The sequence below is a fragment of the Felis catus genome, chromosome A2 (assembly GCF_018350175.1).
Source record: "Felis catus isolate Fca126 chromosome A2, F.catus_Fca126_mat1.0, whole genome shotgun sequence".
Taxonomy (NCBI): domain Eukaryota; kingdom Metazoa; phylum Chordata; class Mammalia; order Carnivora; family Felidae; genus Felis; species Felis catus.
The window spans coordinates 110,587,655-110,605,726 of NC_058369.1; the positions used below are offsets into that span (position 1 = coordinate 110,587,655).

The 18,072-nt window shown below is 35.0% G+C and overlaps 1 protein-coding gene across 6 annotated transcripts in view; it reads right to left on the bottom strand.

Annotated features, from left to right (window-relative positions):
- Positions 1-18,072, bottom strand: part of SNX13 (sorting nexin 13) — a 132,368-nt gene that overhangs the window by 18,939 nt on the left and 95,357 nt on the right. For 3 of the 6 annotated variants that reach the window (XM_045052454.1, XM_045052451.1, XM_045052452.1), the window contains 3 exons: positions 16,648-16,717; positions 12,210-12,382; positions 1,140-1,247 (listed from right to left, as the gene is read on the bottom strand). In XM_045052454.1, the coding sequence (XP_044908389.1) occupies positions 1,140-1,247; positions 12,210-12,382; positions 16,648-16,717 (351 nt within the window). The remainder of the gene's footprint in view (positions 1-1,139; positions 1,248-12,209; positions 12,383-16,647; positions 16,718-18,072) is intronic. The other 3 variants (XM_023250420.2, XM_045052453.1, XM_045052455.1) reach the window with 1 other exon arrangement.

Here is an 18,072-nt window from a genome sequence, read left to right on the forward strand (position 1 = left end):
AATTTTAAGTCAGAAGACAAAGGTAAATAGTAAGAGATTATATGTTTTTACTATCCTTTCAGGAAATAATAATGCCATGGAATTACAATTATGGTTATAAATAAACCAAATTGAACTTATAAATGCTTTTATAAATGTGTAAGAGAGACAGAAACTTTCCCAACAAAATATCCAGTATAGCATTAGCTAAGTTTCACTAAATACTAAGGCAGGGTCAGTAAACCTTTCATAAAGGTTCATATAGTAATTATTTCAGGTTTGTGGCCCACTGTGTTTGCTGAAACTACTTAACTCTGCTGTAGTAATGTAAAAGCAGTAACAGACAATAATAAACTAAATGGATAGCTGTGTTCTAATAAAACTTAATAAAACATGTGGTGAGCTAGATTTCGTCTGCAGTCTGCCATGTGCTGACCCTTGTTCTAGAGGATGGAGTGGGGATCTAAATAATAGAACATTATATACCTGGGCTGAGGCTGGGTCTACTAGTAAACCTTTGCAAATTATTCATTGGAATAAAGAACTATAATGTAATATCATTATTATATCTGGCATCTGGGTACCCATGTCTAAAACAAAGTTACTTCGGGGAGTCGTAACAGCTCATGCAGTAAGTAACCTGTGAGACAAATTTTGTTATTTCATGACAGAAATCTGTAAATCTAAGATACTACATGTCAGAAACAGTCCCTTGAATCTATTCCTCTCTTGAACTATCCTATAATTTTAGAAGCCTTAGACTCATTATGGACCATAGGAAGCATTTATCAGGAATGAAAATCTGCTAGCTTTGGATACACCTTGAAGAGCTACTATCCACTGAATTGGAAACATTAAACTGTTTGGTGTACCATCAAACACCTAGACTTTACAGTAATGTAGAAAAGATAGGTGTATGCATCTAACCCTGAACACACAAAATCCCGATCACTCAGTGTCCAGGAAACTTCTTTGTCAATAAACAGAGAAATAATGTTGATAAATTACTGAGCAGACTGCATGTCACATTGGACATGCTACTCAAAGGTGGTATTCTGTTCCACTATTATATTAAAACATTACTTAATAAAGAAAAATCTATTATATCTATACGCTATATTAAAATAAAAATCCATGAGTAATAATAAACAAGGACTTACCTGCAAATATGCATTTAGATCCTTTTTTCTCTTTTCTAAAAAATCTCTATCCATATTATTAAACGTCTTTTTACCAGGAAGCTTCAAAATGCTTGACAGATTTTCAAACTAGAAGATAAAATACATTCAATAATTTTAGTTTTATAGAAAAAAAAGTATTTTCCAGATAACAATCCTCTATCAAAAGCATCTTTAACAGATTATTTTGCAATGCATTATACTAAGCAAAAATAAGAAAATATGTCCAAAACACAGTAGTAATGCTATTTATTAATAAAGGAGTATTTTCAATTAAGGATAAACATGAATAACTAATAAAGATGGGTGATGTCCACATGGGATTTCATTTTAAAACTCCCGATTTTGTTCAGAATTATCAATACTAAAAGGTTTTAAAAGTGTTTTAACATTTTGACTTACGAATAAAGTATTAGCAAATATATTTTTAATGATCAAAGATCCATGAGTTTCTGGCTCTTTAAGAAATCTAACAAATCTTTTTTACTATTAATGACTTTAAATCAGTTAATCATTGTAATAGCTATTAAAAACAAAAGGTAATTTCAAAATACAGATTGCAATTATACTACAACTCTATATAAACAATTATAGTGTAACACTGACACTTCTTCCCCACCAAACACATGAGAAATGAACTCACAGATTACTAAGAAAAAGTCTAAGGGCCATTAATATGTATCTTATCTTTATAAGGCCACAAACACAAAGTATACATGCTCTAAGTCTAGCATTTATAGACTTAACATTTAGGCACACCTTCAAAGATCCACATATACAATTTTAACTCTACCAGGGGCTAACAGAGTGTAAGAGCAAAGTCATTTAGCTAGTGACTAAGCCTGGCCAGCAGTCTAGTAATTGAAATTTCAAGCAATCTTAGTGTCTTTCCCATGTGATACATGTCCTGAAGTGAAACAAACTTTCTAAAACCATTCTTTGTTTAAAAACATCAACAATAATGGATCTATAGAGAAAATTCATTCCTGGTGCAGAGATTAAAGAGGAAATGAAAAGATGCAGGATGATTTATATCTCCAAACTGAAAGATTCAGATAATTTATTTTATTTTTCAATATTTATTTATTTTTGGGAGTGCAAGTAGGGGAGGGGCAGAGAGAGGGGAACAGAGGATTCAAAGCAGGCTCTGCGCTGACAGGCTGACAGCAGTGAGTATATGCAGTGCTCAAACCCACGAGCCGCAAGTTCATGACCTGAGCTAAAGTCAGATGATCAGCCTCAACCGACTGAGTCACTCAGGTACCCCATTCTGATAAATTTTTAAATGGAATGGCAAATCAGATAGTTGCTTGACACTATAATGTGAATAAGTTCATTGTATGTTATACATGAAAGGTAAAGGCAACTCTTTTGCCTCAACAAAGGCAACCCCCCCCAAAAAAAATCAACAACAACAACAACAAAAACAAAAAAAGGAAACATGCAATTTACAGGGAAAATGTTATGCTGGAGTGATATTCATAAATTTGTTTGGCCACAACAGTATTAAAATAGGTCCTCATTAGATCAAATGTCCAGTGGAGAGCTCCTGGTTTTAAGAATTTTTTTTTTTTTAAAATCATACCTTATGGAAATAAGTTTATTTTTTCAAGGTGTCCTAAAAATATTTAATTTTCCAGAATATTACTTATCTACATTATCCTAAACTACTGATTTATTTTTAATATAATTTATTGTCAAATTGGTTTCCATATAACACCCAGTGCTCAGTCCAACAAGTTCCCTCCTCAATGCCCATCACCCACTTTCCCCTCTCTCCCAACCTCTCAGCAATCCTCAGTTTGTTCTCAGTATGCAAGAGTCTCTTATGGTTTGCCTCCCTCCCTCTCTGTAACTTTTTTTTCCCCCTTCCCCTCCCCCATGGTCTTCTGTTCAGTGTCTCAAGATCCACCTATGAGTGAAAACATATGGTATCTTTCTCTGCGTGATTTATTTCACTTAGGACAACACTCTCCAGTTCCATCCACATTGCTACAAAAGGCCATATTTCATTCTTTCTCATTGCCACATAGTATTCCATTATACATATAAACCATATCTTCTTTATCTGTTCGTCAGCAGATGGACATTTAGGCTCTTTCTCTAATTTAGCTTTGTTGAAAGTGCTGCTATAAACATTGGGGTATATGTGTCCCTATGCATCAGCACTCCTGTATCCCTTGGGTAAATTCCTAGCAGTGCTATTGCTGGGTCATAGGGTAGATCTATTTTTAGTTTTTTGAGGAAACTCCACACTGTTTTCCAGAGCGGCTGCACCAGTTTGCATTCCCACCAACAGTGCAAGAGGGTTCCCATTTCTCCACATACTCGCCAGCATCTATAGTCTCCTGATTTGTTCATTTTAGCCACTCTGACTGGTGTGAGGTGGTATCTCAGTGTGGTTTTGATTTGTATTTCCCTGATGAGGAGCGACGTTGAGCACCTTTGCATGTTTCTGTTGACCATGCGGATGTCTTCTTTGGAAAAGACTCTATTCATGTCTTCTGCCCGTTTCTTCACTGGATTATTTGTTTTTCGGGTGTGGAGTTTGGTGAGTTCTTTATAGATTTTGGATACCAGCCCTTTATCCAGTATGCCATTTGCAAATATCTTTTCCCATTCTGTCAGTTGCCTTTTAGTTTTGTTGACTGTTTCTCTTGCAGTGCAGAAGCTTTTTATCGTCATGAGGTCCCAACAGTTCATTTTTGCTTTTAATTCCCTTACCTTTGGAGATGTCTCGAGTAAGAACCTGCTGTGGCTAAGGTAAAAGAGGTTTTTTTCCTGCTTTCTCCTCTAGGGTTTTGATGGTTTCCTGTCTCACATTTAGGTCCTTTATCCATTTTCAGTTTATTTTTGTGTATGGTGCAAGGAAGTGGTCTAGTTTCATTCTTCTCCATGCTGCTGTCCAGTTCTCCCAGCACTATTTGATAAAGAGGCTGTCTTTTTTCCATTGGACCCTCTTTGCTGCTTTGTCAAAGATTAGTTAGCCATACATTTGTGGGTCCAATTCTGGAGTCTCTATTCTATTCCATTGGTCTATGTGTCTGTTTTTGTGCCAATACTATATGGTCTTGATGATAACAGCTTTGTAGTAGAGGCTAAAGTCTGGGATTGTGATGCCTCCCGCTTTGGTTTTCCTCTTCAATATTACTTTGTCTATTTGGGGTCTTTTGTGGGTCCATACAAATTTTAGGATTGTTTGTTCTAGCTTTGAAAAGAATGCTGGTGCAATTTTGATTGGGATTGCACTGAATGTGTAGATTGCTTTGGGTAGTATTGATATTTTAACAATATTTATTCTTCCAATCCATGTGGATGGAATGTTTTCCCATTTCTTTGTGTCTTCTTCAATTTCCTTCATAAGCTTTCTATAGTTTTCAGCATACAGATCTTTTACATCTTTGGTTAGGTTTATTCCAAGGTATTCTATGGTTCTTGGTACAACTGTCAATGGGATCAGTGTCTTTAATCTCTTTCTGTTGCTTAATTATTGGTGTATAAAAATGCAACCAATTTCTGTACATTGATTTTGTACCCTGAGACTTTGCTGAATTCATGTTATCAGTTCTAGCAGACTTTTGGTGGAATCTGTCGGGTTTTCCACGTAGAGTATCATGTTGTCTGCAAAAGGTGAAAAGTTTGACTTCATCTTTCCCAATTTTGATGCCTTTTCATTTTGTTGTCTGATTGTTGATGCTAGGACTTCCAACACTATGTTAAACAACAGTGGTGAGAGTGGACATCCCTGTCACGTTCCTGATCTCAGGGGGAAAGCTCTCAGTTTTCCCCACTGAGGATGATATTAGCTGTGGGCTTTTCATAAATGGCTTTTTAAAATTTTTTTTCTTTAACATTTATTTATTATTGAGAGACACAGAGCGTGAGCAGGGGAGGGGTAGAGAGAGGGGGAGACACAGAATCTGAAGCAGGCTCCAGGCTCTGAGCTGTCAGCACAGAGCCCAACATGGGGCTTGAACTCACAGACTGCAAGATCATGACCTGAGCCGAAGTTGGTCGCCCAACCGAGCCACCCAGGCGCCCCAGCATAAACGGCTTTTATGATGTTTCTATCCCGACTTTCTTGACGGTTTTTATCAAGAAAGGATGCTGTATTTTGTCAAATACTTTTTTGCATCTATTGACAGAATGATATGGTTCTTTTCTTTTATTAATGTGATGTATCACATTGATTGATTTGCGAGTGTTGAACCAGCCCTGCAGCCCAGGAATGAATCCCACTTGATCATGGTGAGTAATTCTTTTTATATGCTGTTGAATTCGACTTGCTAGTATCTTGTTGAGAATCTTTGCATCCATATTCATCAGGGATATTGGCCTGTAGGTCTCCTTTTTTATGGGGTCTCTGTCTGGTTTGGGAATCAAAGTAATGCTGGCTTCATAGAATGAGTCAGGAAGCTTTCCTTCCATTTCTATTTTTTGGAACAGCTTGAGAAGGATTGATATTAACTCTGCTTTAAATGTCTGGTAGAATTCCCCTGGGAAGTCAACTGGTCCAAGACTCTTATTTGTTGGGAGATTTTTGATAAGTGATTCAATTTCTTCACTAGTTATGGGCCTGTTCAAATTTTCTATTTCTTCCCATTTGAGTTTGGCACTGTATGGGTGTTTAGGAATTTGTCCAATTTCTTCCAGGTTGTCCGGTTTGTTGGCATATAATTTTTCATAGTATTCCTTGGTAATTGCTTGTATTTCTAAGGGATTGGTTGTAATAAATCCATTTTCAATTGTGATTTTATCTATTTGGGTCCTCTCTATTTTCTTTTTGCGAAGCCTGGCTAGAGGTTTATTAATTGTGTTTATCTTTTCAAAAAACCAACTCTTGGTTTAATTGATCTGTTCTACTGTTTTGTTTTGTTTTTGTGATTCTATATTGTTCATTTCTGCTCTGATCTTTATTATTTCTCTTCTTCTGCTAGGTTTGGGGTGTCTTTGTTGTTCTGCTTCTAGTTCCTTTAGGTGTGCTGATAGATTCTGTATTTGGGATCTTTCTTATTTCTCAAGATGGGCCTGGATTGCAATGTATTTCCCTCTTAGGACTTCTTTTGCTGCATCCAAAAGGGTTTGGATTGTTGTATTTTCATTTGCATTTGTTTCCATATATTTTTTAATTTCTTCTCTAATTGCCTGGTTGACCTATTCGTTCTTTAGCAGGATGTTCTTTAACCTCCATGCTTCTGTAGGTTTTCCAGACTTTTTCCTCGGGTTGATTTCAAGTTTCCTAGCATTGAGATCTCAAAGTGCACATGGTATGATCTCAATTCTTTTATATTTACTGAGGGCTGTTTTGTGACCCATTATGTGGTCTGTCTTGGAGAATGTGCCATGTGCACTCGAGAAGAAAGTATATTCTGCTGCTTTGGGATATAGAGTTCTAAATGTATCTGTCAAGTCCATCTGGTCCAATGTATCGTTCAGGGCCATTGTTTCTTTACAGATTCTCTGTCTAGATGATCTGTCCAGTGCTGTAAGTGGAGTATTAAAGTCCCCTGCAATTACCACATTCTTATCAATAAGGTTGCTTATGTTTGTGATTAATTGTTTTACATATTTGGGTGCTCCTGAATTTGGTGCATAGACATTTATAATTGTTAGCTCTTCCTGATGGATAGACCCAGTAATTATTATATAATGCCCTTCACCTCTTGTTACAACCTTTTTTAAAGTCCAGTTTGTCTGATATAAGTATGGCTACTCCAGCTTTCTTTTGATTTTCACTAGGATGATAGATAGCTCTCCATCCCCTCACTTTCAATCTGAAGATGTCCTCAGATCTAAAATGAGTCTCTTGTAGACAGCAAATAGATGGGTCTTTTTTCTTTATCCATTCTGATACGCTATGTCTTTTGATTGCAGCATTTAGTACACTTACATTCAGTGTTATTATTTAAAGATATGGGTTTAGAGTCATTGTGTTATCTGCAGGTTTCATGCTTGTAGTGATGTCTCTGGTACTTTGTGGTCCTTGCAACATTTCACTCACAGAATCCCCCTTAGGATCTCTTGTATGGCTGGTTTATTGGTGATGAATTCTTTCAGTTTTTGTTTGGGAAAATCTTTCTCTCCTTCTATTCTGAATGACAGGCTTGCTGGACAAAGGATTCTTAGCTGCATATTTTTCCTGTTCATCACACTGAAAATTTCCTGCCACTCCTTTCTGGTCTGCCAACTTTCAGTGGATAGGTCTGCTACTACCCTTATGTGTCTACCCTTGTATGTTAAGGCCTGTTTATCAGAATCCTCTCTTTATCCTTGTATTTTTGCCAGTTTCCCTATGATATGTGGTGCAGAAGATTGATTCAAGTTACGTCTGAAGGGAGTTCTCTGTACCTCTTGGATTTCAATGCCTGTTTCCTTCCCCACATTGGGACATTCCCAGTTATGATTTGTTCAAGTACACCTTCAGCCCCTTTCTCTCTCTTCTTCTGGAATTCCTATGATACAGTCATTGTTCCGTTTCACTGAATCACTTAGTTCTCTAATTCTCCCCTCATGATCCTGGATTTTTTTCTCTTTTTCCATAATTTTATCTTCTAATTCACCTATTCTCCCCTCTGTCTCTTCAGTTCACACTGTGGCCACCTCCATTTTATCTTGCACCTCATTTATAGCACTTTTTTAATTCATGATGACTCTTGATCTCTGTGGCAATAGATTCCTAAATTCTTGTTCAGTTATGTTGCTTGTATCTGTTTTGATCAACTTTTTAGCTGTCATTTCTTCCTGGAATTTGATGAGAATTCTTCCATTGCATTGTTTTGGCTAGTTTTCTGTCCCTTATGAGTTTTAAAAGCTTGTCATGTGTGCTCTACATCTGCGAGCACTGCTATGTTAAAGGGGGTCATACACTGTCCAGGGTCTGGCCCTTCAGGAGGTGTTTTGTGGAGAGTGTTACTTTCTCTCTGTTGTTGTGACTTTGGTTATTTTACTTCCCTACTCGTAATGATGTTTTGGACCCTCCACCAGGTGTGGTTTAATTTTTTCCTTGAAATAGCCCTATGGACCCTCAGGTTGTCCTGGTTTCTCCCTGGTAAACTTAGTTTCTTTTCCTCCCAGACTCTTGGAGTTCAAAGTCCTTTGGCTTCAGCCCTTCTTTGTTTGAGAGACGTGGGAAGTACAGATTCCCCTACGTCTCAGCTATGTTGGCCACCCACCTCTCCTAAACTACTGATTTAATTTTACAGAATACATACTTTATTCTAGTATTACAAGTACGTTATGGGTGAAGTGTACTGCGCTCCCAAGTTCAGATGTTGAATCTTTAACCCCTAGTGCTTCAGAATGGGGTTATATTTGCAGACAGGGACTTCAGAGAGGGAATTAAGTAAAACAAAGCCCTCAGGGTGGGTGTAATCTAATCTGACTGGTATCATTATAAGAGGAGGAAATCTGAACACGCAAAGAGAAAAGAGACACCAGGGACGTGAGCACACAAAGAAAAGGCCATGTGAGGCCATATTAAGAAAGGCATCCATCTGACAGCCAAAGAGAGATATTTCAGGAAAAAAACAAATTTACCAACACTTTGATGTTGGACTTCTAACCTCCAGAACTGCAAGAAAATTATTTTTATTGTTTAAGCAACTTAGTCTGTGGTATTTTGTTATGATAGCCCTGGCAAATTAATACATCAAGGGAATATAACAGTATGCAATAAAACAACAATTTATTTTGGGGGTGCCTGAGAGGCTCAGTTGGTTAAGTGTCTGACTTCAGCTCAGGTTATGACCTTGTGGTTTGTGAGTTCAAGCATCATGTCGAGCTCTGTGCTGACAGCTGAGTCTGGAGCCTGCTTCAGATTCTGTGTCTCCCTCTCTCTCTGCCCCTCCTCTACTTGCTCTCTCTCTCTCTCTCTCAAAAATAAACATTAAAAAGATTTTTTTTTTAATTTCAGAAACTTTAAATTATTAAATGTTGTTAATAAAAAGAAATAAATTAAATGCCACAAAAATAGTTATTTTCTTAAAGCCTAAATTATCAAACTCCTTTTTAAACTGTCTAGAACAGAAGCATATAGGACTCATAGTTTTCTCAAATATTGCTATTATAAAAAGAAAAACGGGGAAATTTTATACTCTAATTAAACTTACTATAATTGTGGTATTTTAAAGATTATATTTAAATACAAGATAAAGGGAGCCCATTCCCTGAAAGGTAATATAATTCTCTCTGCAAAAATTCATGAATGTATTTTTTTTTTAATATTTATCTTTGAGAGACAGAGTGTGAATGGGAAAGCAGCAGAGAGAGAGGTAGACACAGAATCTGAAGCAGTTTCCAAGCTCTGAGCTGTCAGCACAGAGCCTGACATGAGGCTCAAACCCATGAATGGTGAGATCATGACCTGAGCTGAAGTTGGTCACTTAATGACTGAGCCAGCCAGGTGCCCCCCATTATTTTTTAAATATTTTTAAAATATTTTTTAAACATTTCAAGGATTCAAAATTTGTTTATATCCAAGCACATAATACTTTTACTCAGTTACCTTAAACCATACTTAATATTTTTTAAATCAGTAGTATTTTATCTGTGCTAATATACAATTCACTCAATATAATACAATTGCACAGGGTCTACTAGAATGTAGGCTCCCAGAGGCAAAGACTAGGTCTGTCTTGTTCACTGTTGTATTCTGACCACTGAGAACAGTACCAGGCACACAGAAAAACTCAGTGTGTGTGTGTGTGTGTGTGTGTGTGTGTGTGTGTGTGTGTGTGTGTGTATGCTGAATAAATAAATGTGTAGTTCAGGCCATTTCTAAAATAACGTGATATTTAATATTAATTATTTTCTTTCAATTTTATAAATCTTTATCAATAAAACATCCAATGAGCCTAAAAACATCTTTAAAGAAAATAGTATATTTAGACTGGAAAAGCTTACATCACGAAGTTAAGAAAACAAAACCTGTTTTAAAAAAATGTTAACACTTGAAGAGCTCTATGGAGTTAAAATTTATTTGTGTCAATAGGTTGTACTGTTACCAACTGATGAATTACTATGAATCACTGCATTTTTCTTCTGCTGTTTTATGAGACATTTGAGTTTGAAAATATAGATAAGGCAGAGCTAAATGGCGAATACCCTGGGTCTTATTTACAAATGTTTAGCATTTTCCTTAAAGCTACATTTTCACTTAGAAGCTTTGTTTTTAAATTCTTAAGCTCTGTGAGCATTCTAAGTAATCATACACTACTGTGACTTGATAAGAAACACAAAGTCAAAACACATGCACTTTGCCTGCACTGAGCCCTTTTAAAAATGACTTCTCTTGGGGCACCTGGGTAGCTCAGTTGTTAACTGACTTTGGCTCAGATCATGATCTCACAGTTTGTGGATTCAAGCCCCGCATCAGGCTCTGTGCTGACAGCTAACAGCCTGGAGCCTGCTTCAGATTCTGTCTTCTTCTCTCTCTGCCCCTTCCCCATTTGTGCTCTGTCTCTCAAATAAATAAATGTTAAAAAAAAAAAAGTAATAAAAAAATAAAAATGAATTCACTTTATTAATTTAATTTTTGTTGTATTGTAAAAGGAAATTTCTGTATGGACTGTTCTATTAATAAAGTTTTTTTTTTTTAAAGTATGTTCTTCACTTATAATTGTCAATATGTAAACATAAACATGATATTTACAGTCCTTGCCTAGAATATTTAAATTATGCAGTTATTATTCCTCTTAATAGTAAAAAGTTAACACTATTCAAACAAAGAAAATTTCACATTATTCCAAATTCCCATTGATTTCCAAGTAAATAAAACTACTTAGCAATTCAAATTATTTTAAAATTTATCAGGTTTGGTTGATATATGAGGATGTGAAGAAAGATAATATAAGCTGTGGGATTTTAGACTCTAAAATAGGTAATATTTATAAAATTAAAGCAATTATTTCATCAATGTGGGACAGAAAATTCTTTCACCTCTGCAAAAAAATCAATCTAAGCTGAAGAAACAAACCAAGACAATGAAAACAGAAGAATAGACATGTCCAAAGTTGTTAATTTCCTTATGAATATAATTTAAAATAGCATTTTTCATATGGGCTTCTGGAGTCAACCCTAATCTGGTCTTAATCACTTTTAAGCTATTAATTGTTTATCTCACTCTATTCACAAAGTATTTTAATGAAATGATCATGGTGCTGACCATATTTTTTCCATTATCTTAACTGAAAAAAGATATTTTCTGATTACTCAAATAATACAATGTCATTTCAAAGCTTCTGTCCATTCAGATGTCACCATTAATTATCAGTATTTTTACTGGTTTAAAACCAGCATGTATAGTTAAAAAACTTTGAATGAAATCACAGATTCTCAAAAGTTACATTCCATAGATCACATATTCTAATTCATGTGATGATGATCTATTTTTTTAAGTTAAGGAAAAAAGTATTTAATAAAAAGTAAAATAGAGAAATAATTCATTTACATTTGTTGTCTTTAAGCGTCCACATACTTCTATAAAACAAGAGGGATGTATTTAGTAAGAATTAAAACATTAATTGGCTAATGTTAAACTTAATTTAGGTTGTGGTTCTTAAAACAACTTAATAGACCAAGGATTTAACTGTTACACTATTGGGTAAGGATACTATTTAAAGTAACTGTAACTCTGGATTATATTGTCCAAAATAAAAACACAAAATGCCCTACAGTGATACTCCTCCATGTCTTAAACCAAACCCAAATCCCAAATACCTCTTGCAAAGCACAACACACACACACACACACACACACACACACACACACACACACACACACACACACACAGTCAGAAAGATACATTCATTATAATTTTCCAAAGCAGACCACTGATATTTTGTCACTAGTCTACAATGGTTATAACTGGTTAAAGATTGATTTACTGGTTAAATGCTCCTAATCATTCTAACATTATGCTGACTATACAAAAATTCTTACCTTACTTCCTTTGGCTCTGCTCATTATCTTAGCATCCTCAGAGCTATTTAGAATCAAATCAGGAAACAACAAAAAATGCACAAACTCGAAAATGTACGTTCAGTGGAGGATTACCTGTTCAGTGATTCTCATGTGGAAGTCGTGAAAGTCGCTGTAACGGCGATAGGTTTTCCACATCTCCTCGCTGTTAAGACCACGCCGGTGAACAGTGATGGCATATAACGCATACGTCTTGCCATGATCATTACAAACGCCTGCCACAGCATATGGGTCATAGTCAGCATATACTAGTCATTTCAAACAAAATGAAGAGGAGCAAAACACACACAGAAGAGGAAGATGAAGAACAAAAACAAACAAAAGAACATGAAGTGAAGAAGAATTTGAAATGACAGACTGAGACAAAAGGATGTCACCAAAGGATAAAAGACTCCCATCCTCTGGACTCACATTCACATTATAAGTTTATGATGACACTACTAGCCACACAGTGATACCTACCTACTTCGACTCACTTCCTCAAGAGCTTGTACCTATTCTTAGTATGACACCACACTACCGCCTCATAATGTAACATTATTCTCTACATATTTAATTAAAAGAAAAATAACAGAAATAAAATAACAACCTTTGATACTAGCTTTCACTATTCAATTGTATTTCAATTAATATCTCTCCAACCAAACAGAAAGCAAAAGCCAAGAACTACAATTCATGCACTCTGGCAAGTCTCTTTACTGTTTACAATTATCAAAAATTTATAAATGTAGTTCATTCTGGAGATTTTTTTTTAAAGACATTTTCCTACACAGCATCCTAGTGAGGTAAACTCAAAACCTGTTCCGATTTTGTACTAAACTTAAGACATTTGTTGTGAATCATTTTCTCTAATTTTCTTTCCTATTTTCCAGTTTCTTTCCTCTTTCTAGTGTTGTATTCTAGATCGTTTCTTCAGGTCTCTACAAGTTTTGAGTCTCTAGTCATCTATATCTGGTCTAATTCTTAATCCATCCACTGACCTCAGTTTCAATTACAGTATTTTTTTCTATGATTTTATTTTGGTTCTTTTGACAAAGTGTTGCATTCTTGCCTTAGCTTTTGTCTCTACAAGTGTTTTTAATATCCTCTCAGGCTAGAAGACCCTGTGGTACACAATAACTTGAGGATGGCTATATCTAGACACACCCATGCTGGGAATCAAGACGGGCTTTCAATTTCTTCTGGGTACCATTTCCAGACATGATCTTGGCATTCTTTGTTTTATTCTCTTGACACCAGGCTAAGTTTTTCTAGTTCCTCGTTCCTATTAAGCCACCCTTGGTTACTCTGGGCTTCATGTGAAGTACTAGGTTCCAGCTTACTATGGCCTTAGCTCATCCTGCTACTTCTAAATTTGAGGGACATGAAAATGCTCTCAAAAATAAAAATAGCAGGGGTGCCTGAGTGGCTCAGTTTCAGCTCAGGTCATGATCCCAGAGTCGTGAAACTGAGCCCCACATGGGGCTCCATGCTAAGTACAGAGCCTGCTTAGACTCACTCTCTCTCTCTCTCTCTCTCTCTCTCTATTTCTTTCTCTCTCTCCCTTTGCCCTTCTCCCCTACTTACTCACTCTCTAAAATAAAAAAAAAATCTTTTTTGATTAAAATAAAAAAAATTAAAATCAAGATAGCAATGTTTATGCTCCTGTGAGCTCCCTGGCTTCAACTCCACTTTGCTTTCCTAAATTTATTTTTCGTCATGGCCTATGGCACCTGTACATTTCTCCCTGTAGCTATTTTTATTTTACTGTTTTCAGCCTTTCTATGTGTGGAAGGCAGGATTTCCAATAGCACTTTAGACTACCATTTGGCCCACAAGTATAAATTGCTCTTCTAATAATAGATTACATTAATCCAAATTGTGAGGGGAAATAGTGGCTGACTAAATATTTTGTATTTTGTATATAATTAGGCCAAGAAGGGTTTGCATAGCATCTTACTAAATTATTTTAATAGCATGAACGCTAAAAATCTAAACTGGCAAATGCAGTTTGGACAGAAACCTCTTTTAGGCTTTCATCAACATTTTTCTAAGATTTGCTCTGTCTACTCAGAATTGTCCTTTGTTCCCTTTTTATCTAATATCAATTTCCTGATTTGTCAAAATATAAGATTAGGGATAGACTTTGGTTGCTTCACTCTCTGAGACTTTAGCTCTATGTAACATTATTTATTATTCACTGTTCGCTTCTTCCAATGATCCTTCTCACAGAGACCTGTGCAGAACAAACTGCACCAAACTTTTTCATCCTGTTATAGAACCAGCACCACTCAACAGAGTTAGCACAGCAATGAGGGAACAGTTTTATCTGTTGTGTTCAACAGAGGTTTGGTGAAAGAAAACAGAAAGCAGAAGCCTATTAGGCAACAAATCATAACCAACTAAAAGTTAACAAGAGCAAGAAGACTAGGATGGAATAGAAAAGACATGAAGGGAAGAATGTTAAGAAAGCATTCTAAAAAAGATTTCTCACAAATTGACAGGCAGAGGAGCTCATGACTCGGGTGCATGAACAATAGGAAGATGTGCAGAAGACAAAAAGGTAATTTGATTTTAAAAACAGATAATGAGGCTGCATATATTTATTATAAGATGACGGTGAGATATTACAGTGGAAATAGGTTTTGCTTTCATTAAGACAATGTTACTTATGGCAGGTGATGTACAAGCTATTTGTCACTAATCCAGAATGAGATAAGGAACTAGACCAGAATGTAAATCAAGCTCTCATCACTAAGTACATTGCTCAATTTAGCTAGTAATTTTAAAGATTTCACAAAGAGAAGTGTTCAGTAGCCCATGGATCACTCCTTGAGAAGCACTTCACTAGAATCTACGTTCTACTTCCTGTAATAAGATGTTAAAAACATAAAATCTAGACTCAGAGACTATGAAGTCTAACTGGTAAAATATTTATTGAACAAACACTAATATATAATGGCTACTTATGTAATTACTAATGTAATTAATTAGTCTCATAACAGCTCTGTGAGGTACACATTATTATTGATCCATTTTATGGATCACAGAAGTTAAGGAACTTGCCAAGTTCACCCAACCATTAGGTGGCAGAGCTGGGACTTGAACCCACGCAAATGGGAAAAAAGTTATGCTCTTAACAACTATATTATGTTGCCTCTTTAGTATTCATACTTAAGTTTGTCTGACAGAAATAACAATTTATTAAAAATGCTTTTAGTGCTTCCATACATTTTAAGAAGCTAATAAATACTTTTAAATAAATGGATAAAGGAGGTAGAAAATCAGAATGTTTAGAGAAAAGAAAGATCTACAAAGAAACATGAACATGAGTATCTTCCTTGAGACATAAAGTATAAGGTCCCCAAGAAAGAAATAAGGACAAATACTGAATATTTGCAGTTTGGAAATATCTTCCCATTTGGAAGACAAACCAACAAAGAAAAGAGAGACTTTTAAAAAGAATTTTACATTTCAGGAAGCAAAATTGAAACAACAGTGAAACAACTATAACAAAAGCTAGAAGGAAAAGCAACAAAACTTCTGGTTTTATTGACAAAGGTGTCATCCAATGACCCTTAAGAGCAGGTAGTGTATGCACCAACTAACTGTAAAGGATAAAAGAACAACTTAGACAGCAATTATAAATAACTTATTTCAGAAATATGGCAGGTAACACAGTGCAAAATGAGATTCTAGCTCCAGTGAGAAGCAAAAGAAAACAGAGATCTTAAAAAAAAAAAATGCAAATTATCTTTTAAACTGCATTGGTACTGTAAGATCTCTTTTTAGTACCTAAAACGTAAGCACGAAATTGAACTGAGATACCTCAATATGGTAATATTTCAAATGTAATCTGACAGACATAATCCTGTAATCTAGGAATAGTGAGAGGCTGGACAAGTAAACCACCATTATCTACTCATTGGCATTATCTAATAACCCAGTGGCAATGATGTAAATTGATTTTTTTCCTCAGTTCACCAACCATTTTGCATGTATGCTGACTGAGTCACAAAATTTTAGAGGTTTCTCACTTTATCCAAGCATTTCCTAAACTTCTGTAAGCTCCTATACCAAAGTTTCATTAACCCAGTTATCTAGTTTGACTCTGCATTATGAAAAAGATTGAGCTAAAATCTACCCCAAGTGATTTCTTAAGAATTCTGCAGACAGTTATCAGCTAGACACAAACAAGAGGAAAAGACTGGGTTTCAAGTTTATTAGCTATGACAAAATGCTTAGAATTTAAGCTTTTCCAAGTGTTAACAGTAACAACCTTAGAGAAGGAAGATATATAAGTATATTCTAACATACATATAAGGTATCATCAAACATGATACAAAGTATATATCAAACCATATACACAAACAAACATTTTAGAAGTTAACAAAAAACAATGCAGAAAAACATGTAACTTAAAAATACAACTATAGAACAGAAAAATGGTTTGTAAAAATATATGTGGAAAATAATCCAGGTGTAATAATAATCAATAATTTTTAAGCAATAATTATACCACAAAGTCTCTTACCAGTATCTGAAATGTAAGCATGAAGTTGTACTGAGTCATCAGAAGATACATTTGAAAGGTCATCTAACGACTTGGAAAAAAAAATAAAAAAATATATACATTTTTAATTTTATAGGAAAAAAAGTGTTAAAGCATTTTATGTCACATATGCCTTACCCATCTTTGCCCCATGTAAACTTTATATTATTTGTATCCATCCCCCAACAATAATCCTATTTATACGAACAGGATAGAGAAAATCCACAATTAAAAAAACTATAAAACAAAGAAATTCGGAAATTAACTTAGTACATCAGATTATTTCTTCCTTCATTGCTTATCCGCACTTGCTACTTCTTGATTATATTCAATACATGGCAAGAAAGAAATATGGAAAAAATCAGTAGACATATTCTTAACATTTCAATTTTTTAAAATGTACTAGAACCAATTCCTTATTATTTAGCATTTTTATTAATTTAGAAATAATTTTAGATTCCTTATCTAACATGAGAATAATAGTACCTACACACTGGTTACATAAGGATTAAATAACAAGACATGTAAACATTTAGTAAGACTGCCTAACACAAAAAGTTATCTATTATTGTGATCTGTATGAAGTGAATCCAGACTCTAAGACAGATTTCAAATAATTTTGAAAAATAATTGCACAAAAATCATTACTGAGTGATTCAAAATGAATCTTTTTTAACTATGGCCTTTGGGTTTAAATTTAAAACTTTTTTGCCTCAGATACATACACCCACACATACCTAGAAGGGAACATAATCACATCATGATAGACTGCAGGAAAGAGTTACCTTGAGCCAATTATATTTATTGTAATAATAATAATAATAATAATAATAATAATAACAACACCATATTATGTACTTGAAATTACTGAAGGTAAATCTTATATGTTCTTAATATAAAAATGGTAACTATGTGATGTGATAGAGGGGTTAGCTAACCTTATGGTAGTAACCATTATGTAATTATCAAATCAATATGTTGTACGTATTTAACTTATATAATGTTTTATGTCAGTTATAACTCAGTAAAGCTGGAGAAAAATAAACAGCAACAAAAAAGAATTAACTTGAAATTGTTCTCCTCAGAAAGGACTGCTTACAAGCCTGGCCCTTGGATGACAATTGGTGGGAAGGTTCCCACCATTGCCTAACTGCTAAAAGTCATTCATTGTACCTAACCTGTTTGTATAAACAATGTGGTTTATGTTGAACACTCGCTTTCCTTTTGGGAGTCTTGAATTTTAGTATACACTAACCAGAAGTTTGTCTATGTGACTGGCCTCCAATGAAAACCTTGGTCACTTAGTCTCAGATGGGCTTTCTTAGTACCAGCATTTCATATATGTTGTCACTTTCACTGCTGGGAGAATTAAGTATGTCCCATGAGATTTCCATGGGAGAGGATTCT